Raw genomic sequence first — 16,837 nt, forward strand, 5'->3', positions numbered from 1 at the left:
ATAACATTAAAATGGTTGTTTATGTACACCAAATTTAAAGTTTCGCGCCTAGGTAATAAAGGACCTTCATATATCACATCACTCCCGGAAAATCCATTATATACGGTAATTTTGAAATCAGATAAATAGTCCTGAAATTTTTGAATTTCGGTAGTTCCTCCACCACCACTCAAATTTTCCCCAGCTTCTCTGCACAGTTTATCCACTTCTTCTTCCATAACACATTTATGTTGTCTAACATACTGATAACGTTTTTTAGGTTCATTTTTGTAAACATTAATACCTCTTGCCACAACCAACGCATAAGCCAAACACCTGCTATCGGAATTTTTAATAGTTATAATTCCTTTTTTTAGTTTACAGAATTGTTCCCCATTCATTGCATTTTGGCGAACACGTCCTCCCCCTCGTGGCATTTGGACATGATGGAGATATACATAGAAATTGTTGTCAGAAAGAAATGTTGCATTGCTCTGCAATACTTTTTCCAATGCTGCCCACAATATCTCCATATTTATCGCCTGTGCTTCCCGAAAAGATAACCAAAAAGGGAGATCAGGGTGATCTTCATTCCTGATAGTAATACCAACTTGGTCATGCTCGGCCACATCACGTAGAAGATATTGGATCAGTTCTTGCAATCCCTCCTGAACCCATATCACCGGATTCTCATTGTGTGGTGCCCCCCGCAACCGAGCACGCACCATTCGTCCTTCCATATTGAATCTTTGGTAACGCCTTCTTGTCTCTTCTATAACTTCAACATGATGTAACACTGCATCATCGCCACCGCCTACCTGTCTGCACACTTCCGCTTCCTGAATACAATCCCGAAGAACCATTTGGTATAACGCTGGCGAAATATCATTTGTACATTGCTCCAATTCTTTAGTCTCTAAAACAGATTCTAAATGGAAAATATCTCCACATTTTTCATCGGTTGTTCCAATACACCCAAATATCCCTGTATCCTGGTTGTTATACTTGTTAGGAAACATTTCAACATGTTGGTTGGTCTCACTAGAAATAGAGACAGAGGGTCTGGATTGATTGCTGTTAATAGCAGTAGAGGTAGAGGGGGGTAGAATGTTCTGCTGACTCAACATTAAAACCGCTTGTACCCCGCTACGACAGGATGTATCATAACATCAGTCGCATCGAATTTTTGCTGACGCGTAGGAATGGCGTAGAAATTATTCATTTATTATTATTTTCATTATTCATTTTTTATGCCATAAAAAATATGATCATGTTTCTAGACATCTAGGATCCTGTACAGCTGTTTGTTCACAATGCCAAGAAAAGCCCAAATGTACTGTTTCAGAAACCAAAATAAAGTGTACTGATTGTAACAGATTTTTCTATGGTCAAAAATGTTACAATAATCATAAAACATGTTACAATAGAAAAAACTCTCTTTGTCAGACAGTAAAATGTTGTGAAAAATGCCTGAAAGCGTATGCTATCCGTACAAACAGAAATCCTCATATATGTGGAGAGAAATTCTGTGTCAGCTGTAAAAATATGGTACCATCTGAACATCTATGTCACATCCAAAAAATGTATAGCAAACAAATATCTTCTATTATATCAAAAAAAGCAATGCTTGTTTTCTACGATATTGAATCGAGGCAGGACACAAAACTAGAAGGCACTGAAAACAATTTTCTGCATATTCCAAATCTTTTGGTGTGCCAAAATGTATGCTATAATTGCATTGAGAACAAAGATATGTCTCAATGGTGCAGTGTATGCGGAAAAAGACAGCACATTTTTGATAGTACAGAACCTGTTTACAATTTTCTGCAATTTGTTTCAGCTCACCACACCAAAACTAACAATATTGTGTGTATTGCACACAATAGTAGAGGGTATGATTCGCACTTTGTACTGCAAACTATGATCGAAAAAATGAAATGGACACCGTCTGTGATCATGAATGGAGCCAAAATATTATCTTTGAAGATGCACAATATCCATTTCATAGATTCTCTCAACTTTATTCCAATGGCGCTCAACAAATTACCGAAAGCATTTGATCTCCCAATGTCCAAAGGGTATTTTCCTCATTTTTTTTAATACTTTGAAAAATAAAGAATATGTCGGATGTATCCCTGGTACTGAATTTTACGCTGTTGATTCTATGATGGAGAATCAGAGAACCAGTTTTTTGGAATGGCATAGTGAACAACAGAAAACAGGGGTAGTTTTCGATATGCAGAAGGAGTTGAGAAAATACTGTGTAGAAGATGTTAATGTACTACGTGCTGCCTGTTTGAAATTCATGACCACTTTTGAAAAAGAAACAACAGTGAACCCATTATTGGAAGCCATCACCATCGCTTCAGCTTGTAATAAAGTATTCCGTAAAAGATTTTTGAAAGCAGAACATATAGGAATTATTCCTAAAAACGGATACAGATGGTGTGATATTCAGTCTATAGAGGCTATTCAATGGTTGGTATGGGAGGAAAAAAAACATAAAATCGAAATCCAACATGCAGCCAGAGGACCAGAAGTAAAAGTTGGAGGAAATTTGAAAGTAGATGGATATTTTAAAGATCAAAAGGGGCAAGAGCATGTATTTGAATATCAAGGATGCAGAACACATGGTTGTGTCAAATGTTTCCCTACTTCACGTACAGAACCTCTTCATGATGACCCATATGATACTTTGTCTTTTCGGTATGAAAGAACAGAAAATAAAATTACTAGATTAAAAGCACTTAACTACATTGTCCATGAGATGTGGGGGTGCGAATTTCACCAGCAGTTGAGAAATAACAAAACCATGAAACATTATGTTGAAAAACATCCGTTATCAATTAAAGCCCCCATAATTCCCCGGGAGGCGTTTTATGGTGGTAGAACTAATGCTACCAAACTACATTACACTGTGAAAGAAAATGAAACAATTCAATATAAGGATGTATGTAGCCTGTACCCTTATTGTTGTAAAGTTAAAAAGTTTCCAGTTGGCCATCCGGTGAAAATTTATGTGGGGGAAGAATGCCCCGATATTTATTCTTTTGAAGGACTTGTCAAAGCAACAATACTTCCACCGAGAGATCTGTACCATCCTGTGTTACCATATCGAACCAATTCAAAATTAACTTTCCCTGTATGTAGAACTTGTGCCGATGAAATAAACCAGGCGGAATGTAACCATACTGCTAGGGAAAGAGCTATAACTGGAACCTGGGTTGTGGATGAAGTTCAGAAGGCAGTTCAAAAGAAATACAAAATTTTAGAATTACATGAGGTATGGGAATATAATGTTGAACAATATGATCCTGCAAAAAAATCAGGTGGTGTTTTTGCAGAGTACATCAATACATTTCTCAAAGCAAAAGTTGAAGCAAGCGGCTGGCCATTGTGGTGTATTGATGAAGAATCAAAAAAAAAATACATAGCTGACTATTTTGAAAAGGAGGGTGTGTTGTTGGATGAAAACAGAATATGTGCTAATCCTGGATTACGAAGCTTAGCAAAACTGATGCTGAATTCATTTTGGGGTAAATTTGGACAGAGAGAAAACCCTGGTCAAGTTAGTATTATCAACAATCCTAAGGATTTTTTCGATAAACTAGAAAATCCCAATGTTGAAGTACATCAAGTTATACCTATAAATGAAGATATGTTGATAGTTCACTGGCAATATCTCGAAGAATCTGCACTTCCATTATCGACTGTAAATGTAGTTATTGCAGCATACACTACAACACATGCACGATTAGAGCTTTATGAATATTTGGATACATTAGGCGAAAATGTATTGTACTATGATACCGATAGTGTTATTTATATTCAAAGGCCAGGTGATGTTGATCTGCCTGTTGGAGACTACCTAGGGGAGTTAACAAATGAACTAGAACTCTATGGGAAAAATGCTTATATCAGAGCATTTTCATCCAGTGGGCCGAAAAGTTATGCATTTGAGGTAGTAAATCCAGACAATACTAATGTTACTACTGTTTGCAAGGTGAAAGGCATATGTCTAAACCATAAAAACAGCAGCACAATCAATTTCGAATCACTCACCAATGCTATTCTCAACAACACCTCCTCTTTAACTTTACTCAACTCGAACAAAATCGTACGCACAAAAACACATTCCGTTGTTAGTAAGCCGGAAATAAGGGTTTTTCAGGTGGTATATACCAAAAGAAAAAGATGTGCATCAAATTTCGAGACTTTACCATATGGATTCAAACAACAGAAAACAGAATGAGTTAATTTTGTAATGCAGTGGAATATATTTTTATTAGATTAAGTTAATGCTATCCTTAGTAATAGTATATCTGTGATTTGGTCAACATACAAACTGGATACCAAAACAAATCTCATATTATATGCAAATGTTAAAGCTTTTCATTACCAAATCTGTTACTTAGTAAAAAATAAAAGTGAAAACCATTCATTTGAAACCATTTGCTGTCATTGAAATATAATTATGCATCCGCTATAATTTTTTTGCTTATTATCAGTGCAAATCTGATATTATGTTGTGCACTTTAATGATGGAGTGAGTGACTAGTTGACAAGTTGGTTCTTCGGTGCAACGTTGTATGGTACAAACGGCTTTGTGCCCCTCTCCAACTTAAAAAAAAAGAGGCCCCCACAGATGGTAGCCACGTTGATGTCGTTGTGGGGCTTTCTACAAAAAGCTACCTGTACCAAGCCCAAAAACTTATTTTGAGATGGCGAATAAAAACTTTCCATGCCTGTTGACCTTTAGTTTCCTCAACACACATACCCAGTTGTAATCGACCCCTCGACCCCCCTTTGGTTTCAAAACACATCTGTTTGTGCATAATGGCTAATCGAGACTGGTAACGCATTTTTTAAAAAATTCGATACTATTATTTATTTTTGGTTTTAAAACATAGCATACATTAGTGGTAAAGTCTTTGCATTGTAATCAAAAGGTTCCAGGTTCGATATTCGTTGAAACAGCTTTATGCATTACGGTTAATCGGGACTGCGTTAAAAAAACGCCAACATTAGCCCCTTGGTTGCAAAACTCCAAAATCACCCCATTTTCTATTTGTGTATCAAAAATAATCGGGAATAGTAACTCACTTTTTAAACAAATCAATGTTATTCTGCAAATTTGCCAGCATTGGAACCCAAAACCTTTTGAATACTAAACAACAATATCAGCTATTTTGTTTTGCTTTTTGAATATCTGTTCGTGCTAATCGGGACTGATAACACACTTCTTTTTTATTTAAACAGAAAATCATTATTAGCCACTTTGACAACAATTTCTATGTATATCTCCAACATGTCCAAATGCCACAAAGGGGGAGGACGTGTTCGCCAAAACGCAATAAATGGGGACTAATTCTGTAAACTAAAAAAAAAAAAATATATATAACTAGAAACTCGAACCTGGAACCTTTCGAATACTAAACACCAGTCACAGCCATTTTGTTTTGATTTTTAATATCTGTTCCTGCATAAATACTAATAGGGACTCAACACACTTCTTTTTTATTTTATTTTAAAAACAACATCATTATCAGCCAATTTGACATTGTGAATCGAACCCGGGGACCTTTTCATTACAGCATAAACATCCTATTTCCAATTAGTTCATTTTCTCTTTGTGCACAAAAAAGCTAATCGGAACTTTTAAACAAATACAATTGAATATCCAATTTTCACCAACATTGGGAAACGAACCCTCAACCACTTGGTTAAAACATCTCGCGGAATAAAAAACACCCCCCCGCGCCCGCGCCGCGCCACCCCCCGCCGCGCCCCGGTCGCCGCCGCTAAACACAAAACGCGGCCGCCATATTGATTTTATTCAAATACTATTTATGCACAGATGGACTAATCGGGACCTATAATGGCGGGACAAAACAATTGGCCTCATTTAACTACCTAGAGAATCGAACCCGCGACCTCTTCATTACCAGGCGACAACATTAACCACTAACCCAAAGCCGCCATATTGATTTTATTCGAACACTATTTATGCACAGATGGACTAATCGGGGACCTATAATGGCGGGACTAAACAATTGGCCTAATTTAACTACCTAGAGAATCGAACCCGCGACCTCTTCAGTGCCAGGTGACAACATTAACCACTAACCCAACTCGATTTTCGAACTCAACCATTTTGTTGAATTATTCACACACAGGCTAATCGAGACCATTCAATATTGACATCGTCGACTTGTAATCAAGGGGTCCCAGGTTCGATACTCGGTGGAGGCACATAGTGGTCCGAATCACCACTTTTCAACTGTAGGTCCAATCCTGATTAGTCTTGCCGTGCATAAAGTGGACTTAAAAAAACTAACTCAATCTATCAATCGATCAATATTGACTCTACCAGGAATCGAACCCTCGACGCCTCTTGTTTTACAGAGCAATAACCTTAGCCGCTAAGCTTTCGGGGGTACAACACCTTCGGCGCCATCTTTAAATCATTTCTTCATGTGTTTGCATCATACGCAATGGTTGCGCGCGCATTTCATCCAAAGACACACACACACACACAAACATACGCACGTGTTAGGTTAGCATACATCAAGAAACAACGTGACAAATCCATTGACCCCCCTCCCCCCACCGCTTCCAATGTCTTCAAGGTGATCAGACACGTTCTGCTGACTCAACAATAAAATCGCTCGTACCCTGCTACACCGGATGTAACATAACACCAGCCGCATCAAATTTTTGCTGACGCGTAGGAACATAGTGCTGTCATTCTACTGTTACTACCAACTCTTTTTTAAGAAAACGTCACAAAGAAAAACTGTTTTCTTAAGCTTGTAATAACCGTAAACTACAGGAAAATAATTCTATAATGCAAGCAATGTGTACATACAAGAAAAACTAATAAAATAGCAGCTAGTAGTTTGAATACATGATCATATCACTTGATTTTTCTTTCAGCATGGAATTTCCATGAGTATTATTGTCTGTGTAATGCAATTGCAGATATGAGCAATCTTTTTTTCAGCAGTGTTTGCTTGTTTTGGTCTTTGATTAAAATATTTTTTTGCTGTTTTCGTGTGAATATAAGAACAATATGTCAATTTAAGTCTAAAAAAGTATGTTTATCAATTTTCTACAGGTACGTTACCACAATGAAGCTATGTTTGCTTCTTTTTGTTGTTGTTGTTGTTGTTGTTGTTGTTGTTGTTGTTGTTGTTGTTGTTGTTGTGTGAAAGTATTTCTAAGTTGCAAAATCCACATGCTTTACCATACATATATTTGGGTTATTTTATACGATTTTTCTGTTGCATAGATAAGAAATGTTTCATTACTGATAATAGTACTGTTTTCATATAGAAACATACTGAGCAGAAAAAAAATGTTAGTTGTACAATTATGTTAATGAAAATATTAACAGTGCAGTTCAGCTACTGAAAACACTAGACACAGTTGGGCTACTAAAAACAGTAGAAAACATTAGCAATAAACACAGTTCATCAATTGACAACAGTAGATGTTTCAAACCCCCTATTGATCTACTGAAAACAGTAGACAGACTTTTCAGTAGGGTAGAAACTCAATAAAAGTAAATGCATTTTGTGTAATAAACAGACACAAAGTGATCGGTTCCTACTTTTTTGTTGAGGCTACTGTGACTGGCAACTCGTACCTGGACATGATAACAGGATGGCTTTTGCCTCCACTTCATGAGAATCTTAAGTTTTTCAACAGGATGGTACTCCACCACATTTCCACTTGTATGTTTGCCAATACGTGAATGCTGGATTGGATATGATGGAAACAATTATCTGCAAAATGTTGCTCTGGCCACCATGATTGCCAGGTATAACACCTTGTATTTTTTCTTTCTTTCTTTCACATCAACCCTCTCCTTCCCCATGCCACAGCATTTGGACGAGCTGAAACAATGCATCACCAAGGCAGTGAACTTGATATCCAAGATATGCTGGGCTGCATATGGGCAGAACTGGACTACTGACTTGACATCTGCTATGTCATCAACAGCACTCAGATTACACACTTGCAATGTATGGTTAAAACTTGGATATTTAAGGTGTCTTTTCACGGAATTACAGTTCTTTTACATTTGGCCGAGTATGAATACATTACCTTCATTTTTGCATCATTCTTTTTATCACCCTGCAAGTATGTGTTTTTGTGGGGAAGAGGGAGGGGGGGGGCATACATACAGATGCACAGTATATGAAATATTATACTCACCTTCGCCTCATTTAAAATCTTGATTGCACTTTCTTTCTCCAAAATATTTCCTCTGGCAGATGACAAAGTGTGAAGAATTTTATCTTCATAATCTGCCAATTCTTGCTGGTATTGTGCAATCTCAATAACTACTTCCTCTTTCTCTTTCTCCAGCTCAGGACTACAAGAAAAACAACCTATTTTACTCATCAATAAATCTAGTATGGTTGGATCAAAATTAATATTATCAATACAAAGTTTACTGTTGACCAATATTCTAATAATCTGGTATAAAATTACAAATGTTCCATATAGAACATCAATTACTTCATTCACTTATTCCGACATCCCAAAGCTATAGTACATGAATTGTGCGTTTATAATCATTATTAAAAATAATGAATGGAATATTGCACTAAATTACAATACTACCACAGAAAATAAGTTTGTGAACTGGCACCTTGAGTGTAGGCAACCATGTAAAATGGGGTACACTTGCACAGATACACCTTGTCCCTCAGAATAGTTGCTGTTGGTCATTATGCACATCTGCCAATGTTGGTATAGCTGTTGGAAACACTGCTGAAAGTTATTGGCAAGAAGATCTTGTACGGTTCTCTTGTGGCAGTGATTATCTCGTCGGCCGAATGAATGTTCTAGAACTTCTCTCTAGAGCTGCTGTGAGACCGTCTACCATTTCGGTGTAGTTGACACGCACCAACGTTAGAACTTCTTAGATCTGCGTTCAGTTTGGCTCGTTCTTGGAAAACCAGTACTCTTATCATCCTCCAAACTGTCTCTTCCCTGTGCAGTGCATTGGTGCCACTTAAACACAGCACTGCGGCTCCTGGTATCGCCCCTGCACATTTGCTTCATCATCTGAAATGTTTCTCTAACGGACTTGGCTAATTTTTGACAGAGCTTGACATTTGCCCATTGCTTAAACTGACACATTATTGAGTTCCACCACGCATTCAACTACCCTTCACAAAAGAGGCTGTAGTTCTCCTTACACTGTATGCACACAACTGCCTCTTGCTGGTACGAGAGAAGAACTCGCACGGCACCATCCCGTGGTGCAACCTATCCACCACAGCGACACTATGTAGCCAGTAAACGGACTTATTGACTGTAGTTTATAATTTAGCACACACACAGTAGCACAAGACAAAAAAAGATGCAGGCAGTGGAGATGAAATTTTTAAGGAGTATATTGGGGAAGACTAGAAGGGATAGAATAAGGAACGAGGAGATCTGACCGACAGTGGGTGTGATGAAGCTTCAGGACAGGATGAGAAGACACATGAAGAGGATGGATGCAGAAAGACTACCAGCAAGAGCTTACAATGCACAAAGAGTGGGAATAAGGTCAAGGGGGAGACCAAGATGTCGGTGGAAAGAGCAGATAGTGGAGAGTGTTAGGAGAAGAGGACTAGATTGGAACACCATGGAAAGAGAGGAGTGGTGGAAGACAAGGAAAAAATTGAGAGGCTTCACTTCTATGCCGACCCAGCCAGAGACAGGAAACAGCAAAGGATGATGATGACAGTAGCACATACCCATACTATGTAGAAATGTATACTGGTGGCAAAGAAAACTCCACACAGGTAAAAGAACGGAAGCGAAAAATCAGGGAGAACCAGGTTTGAGTCCTTGTCAAGCCTGCATTTTTCACTTAAATTTACACTAAATTACGCTATTCATAGCTAAAATCGGAAAAATTATTGACAATTTTACTGATAAGCCTACATGCCTGAATTGGCTGATTATGCCTGATTGGTGTTGAACTAATCCAAACTTACATAACACAACAGCCCTTTATTGGTCAAGGCCTGCCAGGCAACTTTTCACTGGGCAACTTGTAGTAGTCAGCATTTTGATTCCCTTTGTTGCTATTTTCTAGCTTTTAGACCCAAAACCCTACTTTTGTTTTTTCATGCAGTTTCCCAATTCTCCTCATGATGTTGGTTCAGCACAAACATTTTGGAGATCTTGCAGGAAATCGAACCTGGGGCATCAAACCAAAGGTGAGAACACTAACTATTCAGCTAGGCAGGAGCTCTGATACCAATAGAGTACGAATTAATCTGTTTCATCTGTACTATCTAGTAAAATTCCATCAGGAAGACCAAATAATAAGGTTTCAAACAAGTATAACAAATACACAGGGTTGGTGGAAAGTAACTCTCCACTAAAAAAATGCTTATAACTTTTGTAAATAGTGCCGCATTTGCAAGAAACAAAATGCATTGCGATCCTTGAAGTGGTAGAATTTAATTGCTAATTTGTGTTTTCTCTTCACAATGACAAGATCAGCCCATAATAGCCCTACGTCTGACACTGTGTGAGTGTGCCCAGCTGGTATCCTGTTACGACGTGTGGCCGTCCGTGGTACAGGTGCAGAGATGGCGGCAGGGTGTTCATAGACTTTGTGGTTCAGTTGATACCAAGACTATCAGAAACTGCCATTCCAAGCTGATGACTGTGAAACTTTAAACGAAAATACTGGTATTCTGGACCACTTGCACATTTTCCTTCAATCTGGATGTTGAGAAACGACTGCATCTGCAAGTATCTACCACAGATCTTGCAGTCATCAGCTTGGAATGGCAGTTTCTGATGGTCTTGGCATCCACTGAAGCATGAGGTCCATGAACACCTTGCCATCATCTCTGCACCTGTACCACCGACTGCTACACTTCTTATTGAGATGCTGGCTGGGCACGTTCATGCAGTGTCAGACCTAGGGTTATTATGGGCTGCTCTTGTCATCGTGAGGGGAAAACACAAATTAGCAATTAAATTCTACCACTTCAAGGATCACATGTTTTGTTTCATGCAAATGCAGCACTATTTACACTATTATAAGTATTTTCCACCCACCCTGTAGTTTCTCAATATAATGTATAGAAATAAAACAGCACACTGTTCTCACCTTACTTTAGCAGAAACTATTCCCATCAACTGATCTTGAAGACCTTCAGGAGTCAGGGCAAAATTTATCAAAGTTACTTTCGTTGACACTTCAGGTAAATAATGTGGGTTTCTCAATTTCGTGGTAATGTAAAGTCGAAAGTTCAAGTTGTAGTCAACTTGTCTGTCTCCCAAGTTTATCATATAATATCCAGCTGAAATAAAGCATGTGAATCATGTTCATGTTTGAAGGCAGAAAAGCATTATGAATATAAGATTTGACAATTTAATTTCCAGGATGGTCCTGAAAGCAAAATTGGCTTACCTGTGCATTAGCAGCTGCTTGAAAATACTCTACTCATGAAATTATGCACTTTATGCAATGATGGTGCCACCATCAGAAACAGTTTTGAAAAAATCAGGTGAATTAACCCTTTCCAGACGAGTGATACAATTTTTGTCCAATAAGATGCGCAACGAGCATAGCCTGTCATTCACTGTAAAATTCTATTGTGAATGAATGACGGGCAATAATTGTACCAAGTACCTTGTGCATGTGTGTTTTAATCACTTCTTTCAAATTTCAACTGATAAGTGTCATGTTTCCTTTATGCTGAATTTTACTTGTACTCTTCTCAAATTAGGTGGCTTTACAGTTTATACTCTTGAGAATAGAATCGACTAATTTATATGCACATTGCGGAATGTTTTTCGAGGATTCAGCTTCGGATTTCACATTTAGTGATGATTTCAATTCCACGAAAGAATTTTTGTGGTTATTTTTCATTATTTCTATATTATTTATTGAATATATGTTTTCAGTAACTTTTATTGAAATGTTTATTTTTTAACTACTAAAAAATTGTTGCAGAAAAAAATCATAAATGTAAGTAAATTTCTATAAAATGTAACATATTGTATATTTATGAAAAGGGGACATGTAGATCAGAAACAATTGTTAAATAATAACACACTTAGCAACATATTTTCCATGATTATTTTAAAAAACAGCAAAAACTGTCTCCTAGGAAAAACTCTATTTTCAGGCTCGTCTGGAAGGGGCTAAATGAATGGTCCACTTAGGTAATTAATTTCTTAGACAGGAACTAAAAAACTCGGGACTTTTCCTCTGAGTAGATTCCAATAACCTTGTCAGTACTTCCAAACAGCACTTTTGATTCACCATTTGTCCTTGTGCAATGAATTCACAGTGTGAAGTATTCCCTTGTGATCGACAAGCATGGTATTGAACTGCATTCAACAGCAATGCATGCATCCTTTTTTTGATCAAAATGAATTCTGTGCTTTCCACTGCATGCATTCAGGATATTTTGAGCAAAAAAAAAAAAAAAAAGAGCATTTCATCACCGTTAATGACCCTATCAAACATCTCTGCAATGTGTAAAAGATCAGATGAAATGTGAAGCTGATGTGGTTTCTGATCATTAAGATGGTGAATGAGATGGATGAATGATTCTATCACGAATTGTGATAACATTTAAGCCTCAAAAATCTTATTTCAACCATAATAGTCAAATTGTGCTGCTATGTTAGTTAACGCAGCAAGTAGCTTGCATCAAAAGTAGTAGAAGAATATCTTGCATATAAACAATTTTGATTTCAATTATATATAAATATATTAAATCAACCTAAAAACAGAACAAAAAATTAGGAATTAACAATTCATGTAGCTAAAATTAGAATACATATAACATACTAATAAGTTCCACACCATGGCCGTGCGGTCTAAGGTATCATGCTTTGGGCACCAGCTACGAGACACGCACAGGTTCGGGTCTCCTGAGGGAAGCTAACAACCTTTCTCCTGAGATTTCGGCATGTGAATGGGACCAGTGGTGGCCACCAACCATCGTGAGGAAATTGAGGAGCTATGAATGAGTAGCGTAATCTGGTCATGAAAACCTACAACGACTTGGGGTTCATAGTGCTGGCCACACGTCACCCTGTAACTGGTTGGATGATCTTCCGCCTCAGCAGGTGGGAGTGAGGCTGGCAGTCAGTAGGTAGGCACTGGCCCTCATGGTCTGTTGCACCGCCATGGGTTATTATATTAATAAGTACACCAAGTTATTGAATCTATAAATATAGATTACAACAAATAATAATTCCAAGTTCAGAATACTTATAAGTATTCCATTGAAACTATTCCAAATCAACATGCCACTTTTATTTTTAAATACTCATAATTTCACACATGAGATAATAGGAATACTAAATATTACAGCATTATGCTCTGTGTAATATTTTGGAGAACCTGCATGATACCAAAACTATGGGAAAGTATCAGCTGATATCGGTCACTAAAATCTACCCAACATTTTCTGATCCCAAACCATTCTTATAGTTTGGCTGATATTGCTCAGCTCTGTACACAAATAGTTGATTTATTAAATTTCAAAATTCCACTTTACAGTATATTCTACCTTGTTTGAAATACTGCTTCAGAAGTAGAGGCTCCAGCGAGGGTTCTAGCTCTTCTAAAGCATTTTCAAAAAGAACTGGTTTTCCCATCTGAAGAGCTCTCTCAAGCACCCGCATGTATAGTTTATCTGTAAATTTAATAACAAACAAACCGTTGTTCCATTCCATGTTTTTGATCCACTTGTTAGCCTGAATTTGTGGATCAATCATCAGGGGCCACCTGAAATGAATTGTTAAGAAGGTGAATACAGTATACAGAGTATCTACAAAATGTTGTCAATACTGATAAATTTTATATCTGCATTTTATCACTATCGGTAATATTTTATACACATCTGATATTTAAGAAATATTTCAACTTTGAGAAATGTAACAAATATGCAGATAAGACAGATTAATAGATTACTCTGTATTCTATTGGTATTGGCCAATATAAGCATATTGATGCATCGGATGCAATATTTCTATAAACAGCCATCAATTTAGTGTGAAATCTGGTCATTCTGTTGTTACCCTAGTTTTATAAAGTAAATACCTAAATATGCAGTTTCTTTTACGGAGGCAAAACTCTCTGCAAAAAACTTGCATACATTATTTAATGAACTGAATGCACCTTCCAGGCTCCAGAGAGTTTGGCTGAATTGGATTACAGGATATTACACACTGTGTATGTTTACTGTGTCCCAAAGGTTTAACACATTGAGCATTCCTAAAGGTTAAAAACTTACAAAATATTTGAAATTTTCCAGTACCATTGAGTACGTTCCATACTTCTTTCCATTATGATGGTACACTAAAATCCTGGAGACCATTACAGTTCACTCCGTATGAATATCATACTAACCTCTTGCAGTTATCCACTATGATGGCATTATCAGCTGAGAAATCATCACGAGGCAAACCTTGAATATTCCACTGCTGGATTTTCAAATCTGATCCTAGTGTTTTCCGAAAAGTAAATTCTTCAGAGCAAGGTATGTCATTGTCAAGACAGTATCTGTGCCAATCTTCAACAGTTTCAAGTCTGAAAGTTAATACATTTTGAAAAATATGGAGTATGGAATACCTGAACACCATATACATTCTAAGAAGACTCGAAATAGTTATAATGCTAAGAATGTAGAAATTTGGATTCACTATATATTACATTGATATTTTGTTTTAGTTATTAAAGTGGGATCCACAACATTATGCAATGTGCCTCCACCAGGGATGCTTTGATTGCATGGTGATATGGCAAGCCACTATGCTATCAGGAATATCTATTTTATTAAGTGATTGGTAGTTGAAGGTAAGCCCATCAGAGAAATAAAAACAGTTACTGTGCATTACTGCATACAAAATAAAAATCTAAAGTACTGTGGACTCATTGTGCTTCTAAAAATTCTTATTCTTACACACCTTAGTCCATGTGTAAATGGTGACAGATATGCAATGAATCCACTGGAAACAAGAATAGCTCCTGCTAAATTATCATAAACACCCTGTAGATCTTCTGCTGCTTTGGTCCATCTCATTCTCTCCCCTCCAAGTCCGCCTAAAAGAAAAGAAAATCATATAATGATTCATGGACCCTAAGTGGGGAAAACTTCAATCAAGACATAATGTGTCAACAATAAGTTGATCCTGATAATCTTTAACATAAAAAGTGCATATGCATAGAAAAAATATATAAGCCCTTGTAATTATTTTCTCTTTGCATCTAAAGATATCTGTTTGGTGGTTACGTAGAGATAAGCTTACTATTCATTTTTCCACATAAATTTTTCTCGCGACCGATTTCGCCACACCACTCGTCTGGTAGCTTCGTCAGGTGTGTACTGACAGTAATGATCAGCACAGCACATGCCAGACGAAGCCACCAGACAAGTGACGAAATCGATCGCGAAAAAAAAATTACGTGGGAAAATGAATAGTAAGCTTATCAGAGTTAATTATTTTCTCTGTGAAGTATATTACTAGGAATGAGATAAATGAATTGGTTCTCTTTATCAGTATTGAAATTACTGGTTTGGCAGTCAAATTGCTAATAATTTTTATAAATATAGCCTAGAATTTAGTGTAAAATTATGCCATTTTGTTATTTTTTAAGAAATAGTGGATGTGATTCATGTACCCTGATTTTGTAAAGTAATGTCTAATTACATAGTTTTGCTTTCAAAGGCAAAAGCTAATGCAGTGGTTTCATACATTAATTAAGAAGATAACTCATTTAAAAGATTTATAATTTCCAATATCACTTTCAACCAACCAATGCGACTGGCATTACTCTCACTGATTCCCACCAATACAAATACTTGAAAATTCGAACAATTGAAAGCAGATTAGTTCATTTTAAATTTTAATGTACAAATGTTCCAATTTAACTATATTTTAGAAATCTACCCAAGTTTTGCTATAAAATATTCATAATTGCAAATGAGACACTCATTTAAGCACAAAATCTACACAAAATGTTGTTGTAAAAATAAAGAAAATTACTCATTTCGCATAATTTCAAGGCTGGTATTGGTTGGTTGGTTGATTTGGTATTTTAAGTCCACTTTATGCACAGTAAGGCTAATCGGGACTGGACCTACAGTTTAAAGTGGGATCCGAACCACAATGTGACTCCACCAGGTATCAAACCCGGAACCCCTTGATTACAAGGTGACGATGCTACTGGGGAGGCCACTGGGGAGGCCACAGCTGGTATTGGTGATTAAAATACAACTGATATTTTCTGATACCAATACATCAGTATTGTTATCAGCCATCATCCCCCCCCCCTCTCTCACTCGCACTCACACATACACACACGGACACAGGCATGAACACACGGACTAGCAGAAAGTCATATTCTGCAGCTACTTGTACAGCTCACCAATTAACATTTCGGCTCTAATTATTTTATCAGAGCATCTATTCACTTGCAACTCCAGCTCAATTTTTTCTGCTTCTTTTGCACTGAAGAGTTCTTCCAGCTCTGCTAATTTATCTTCCAATTCCTTTACTTCGGCTTCCTTGGCAAGTAGCACCTGCATTGTTGCCTGATATTCTTGGTCCACAATGAACAGTTTTTCTTGTTTTGGAGCCACTACCTAGGTAAGGTAAAGGAGAAAATTAATTCTTTGTCCATATTCAATCATACATTATTTTTTCCAAACAAAAGTGTTGTGTGTGTTTAGCATATCATTTTGGAAAGGGATCCTACATGGTTACTTGATTTGGTGTTGTAAGTCCACTGTATGCACAGTAAGGCTAATCGGGACTAGACCTACAGTTTAAAGTGGGATCTGAACCACTATGCGCCTCCACTGGGTTT

The 16,837-nt window shown here is 37.1% G+C and overlaps 1 protein-coding gene across 1 annotated transcript in view; it reads right to left on the minus strand.

Annotated features, from left to right (window-relative positions):
- Positions 1–16,837, minus strand: part of LOC145991789 (dynein axonemal heavy chain 7-like) — a 208,974-nt gene that overhangs the window by 1,351 nt on the left and 190,786 nt on the right. Inside the window, exons 48-54 of the mRNA XM_083127839.1 lie at positions 16,397–16,613; positions 14,935–15,070; positions 14,378–14,557; positions 13,536–13,753; positions 11,114–11,306; positions 8,200–8,359; positions 7,609–7,738 (exon numbers count right to left, since the gene is read on the minus strand). Of these exons, the coding sequence (XP_082983965.1) occupies positions 7,609–7,738; positions 8,200–8,359; positions 11,114–11,306; positions 13,536–13,753; positions 14,378–14,557; positions 14,935–15,070; positions 16,397–16,613 (1,234 nt within the window). The remainder of the gene's footprint in view (positions 1–7,608; positions 7,739–8,199; positions 8,360–11,113; positions 11,307–13,535; positions 13,754–14,377; positions 14,558–14,934; positions 15,071–16,396; positions 16,614–16,837) is intronic.

Source organism: Lepisma saccharinum, chromosome 8 (assembly GCF_977018435.1).
Source record: "Lepisma saccharinum chromosome 8, izLepSacc3.1, whole genome shotgun sequence".
NCBI classification, from domain to species: domain Eukaryota; kingdom Metazoa; phylum Arthropoda; class Insecta; order Zygentoma; family Lepismatidae; genus Lepisma; species Lepisma saccharinum.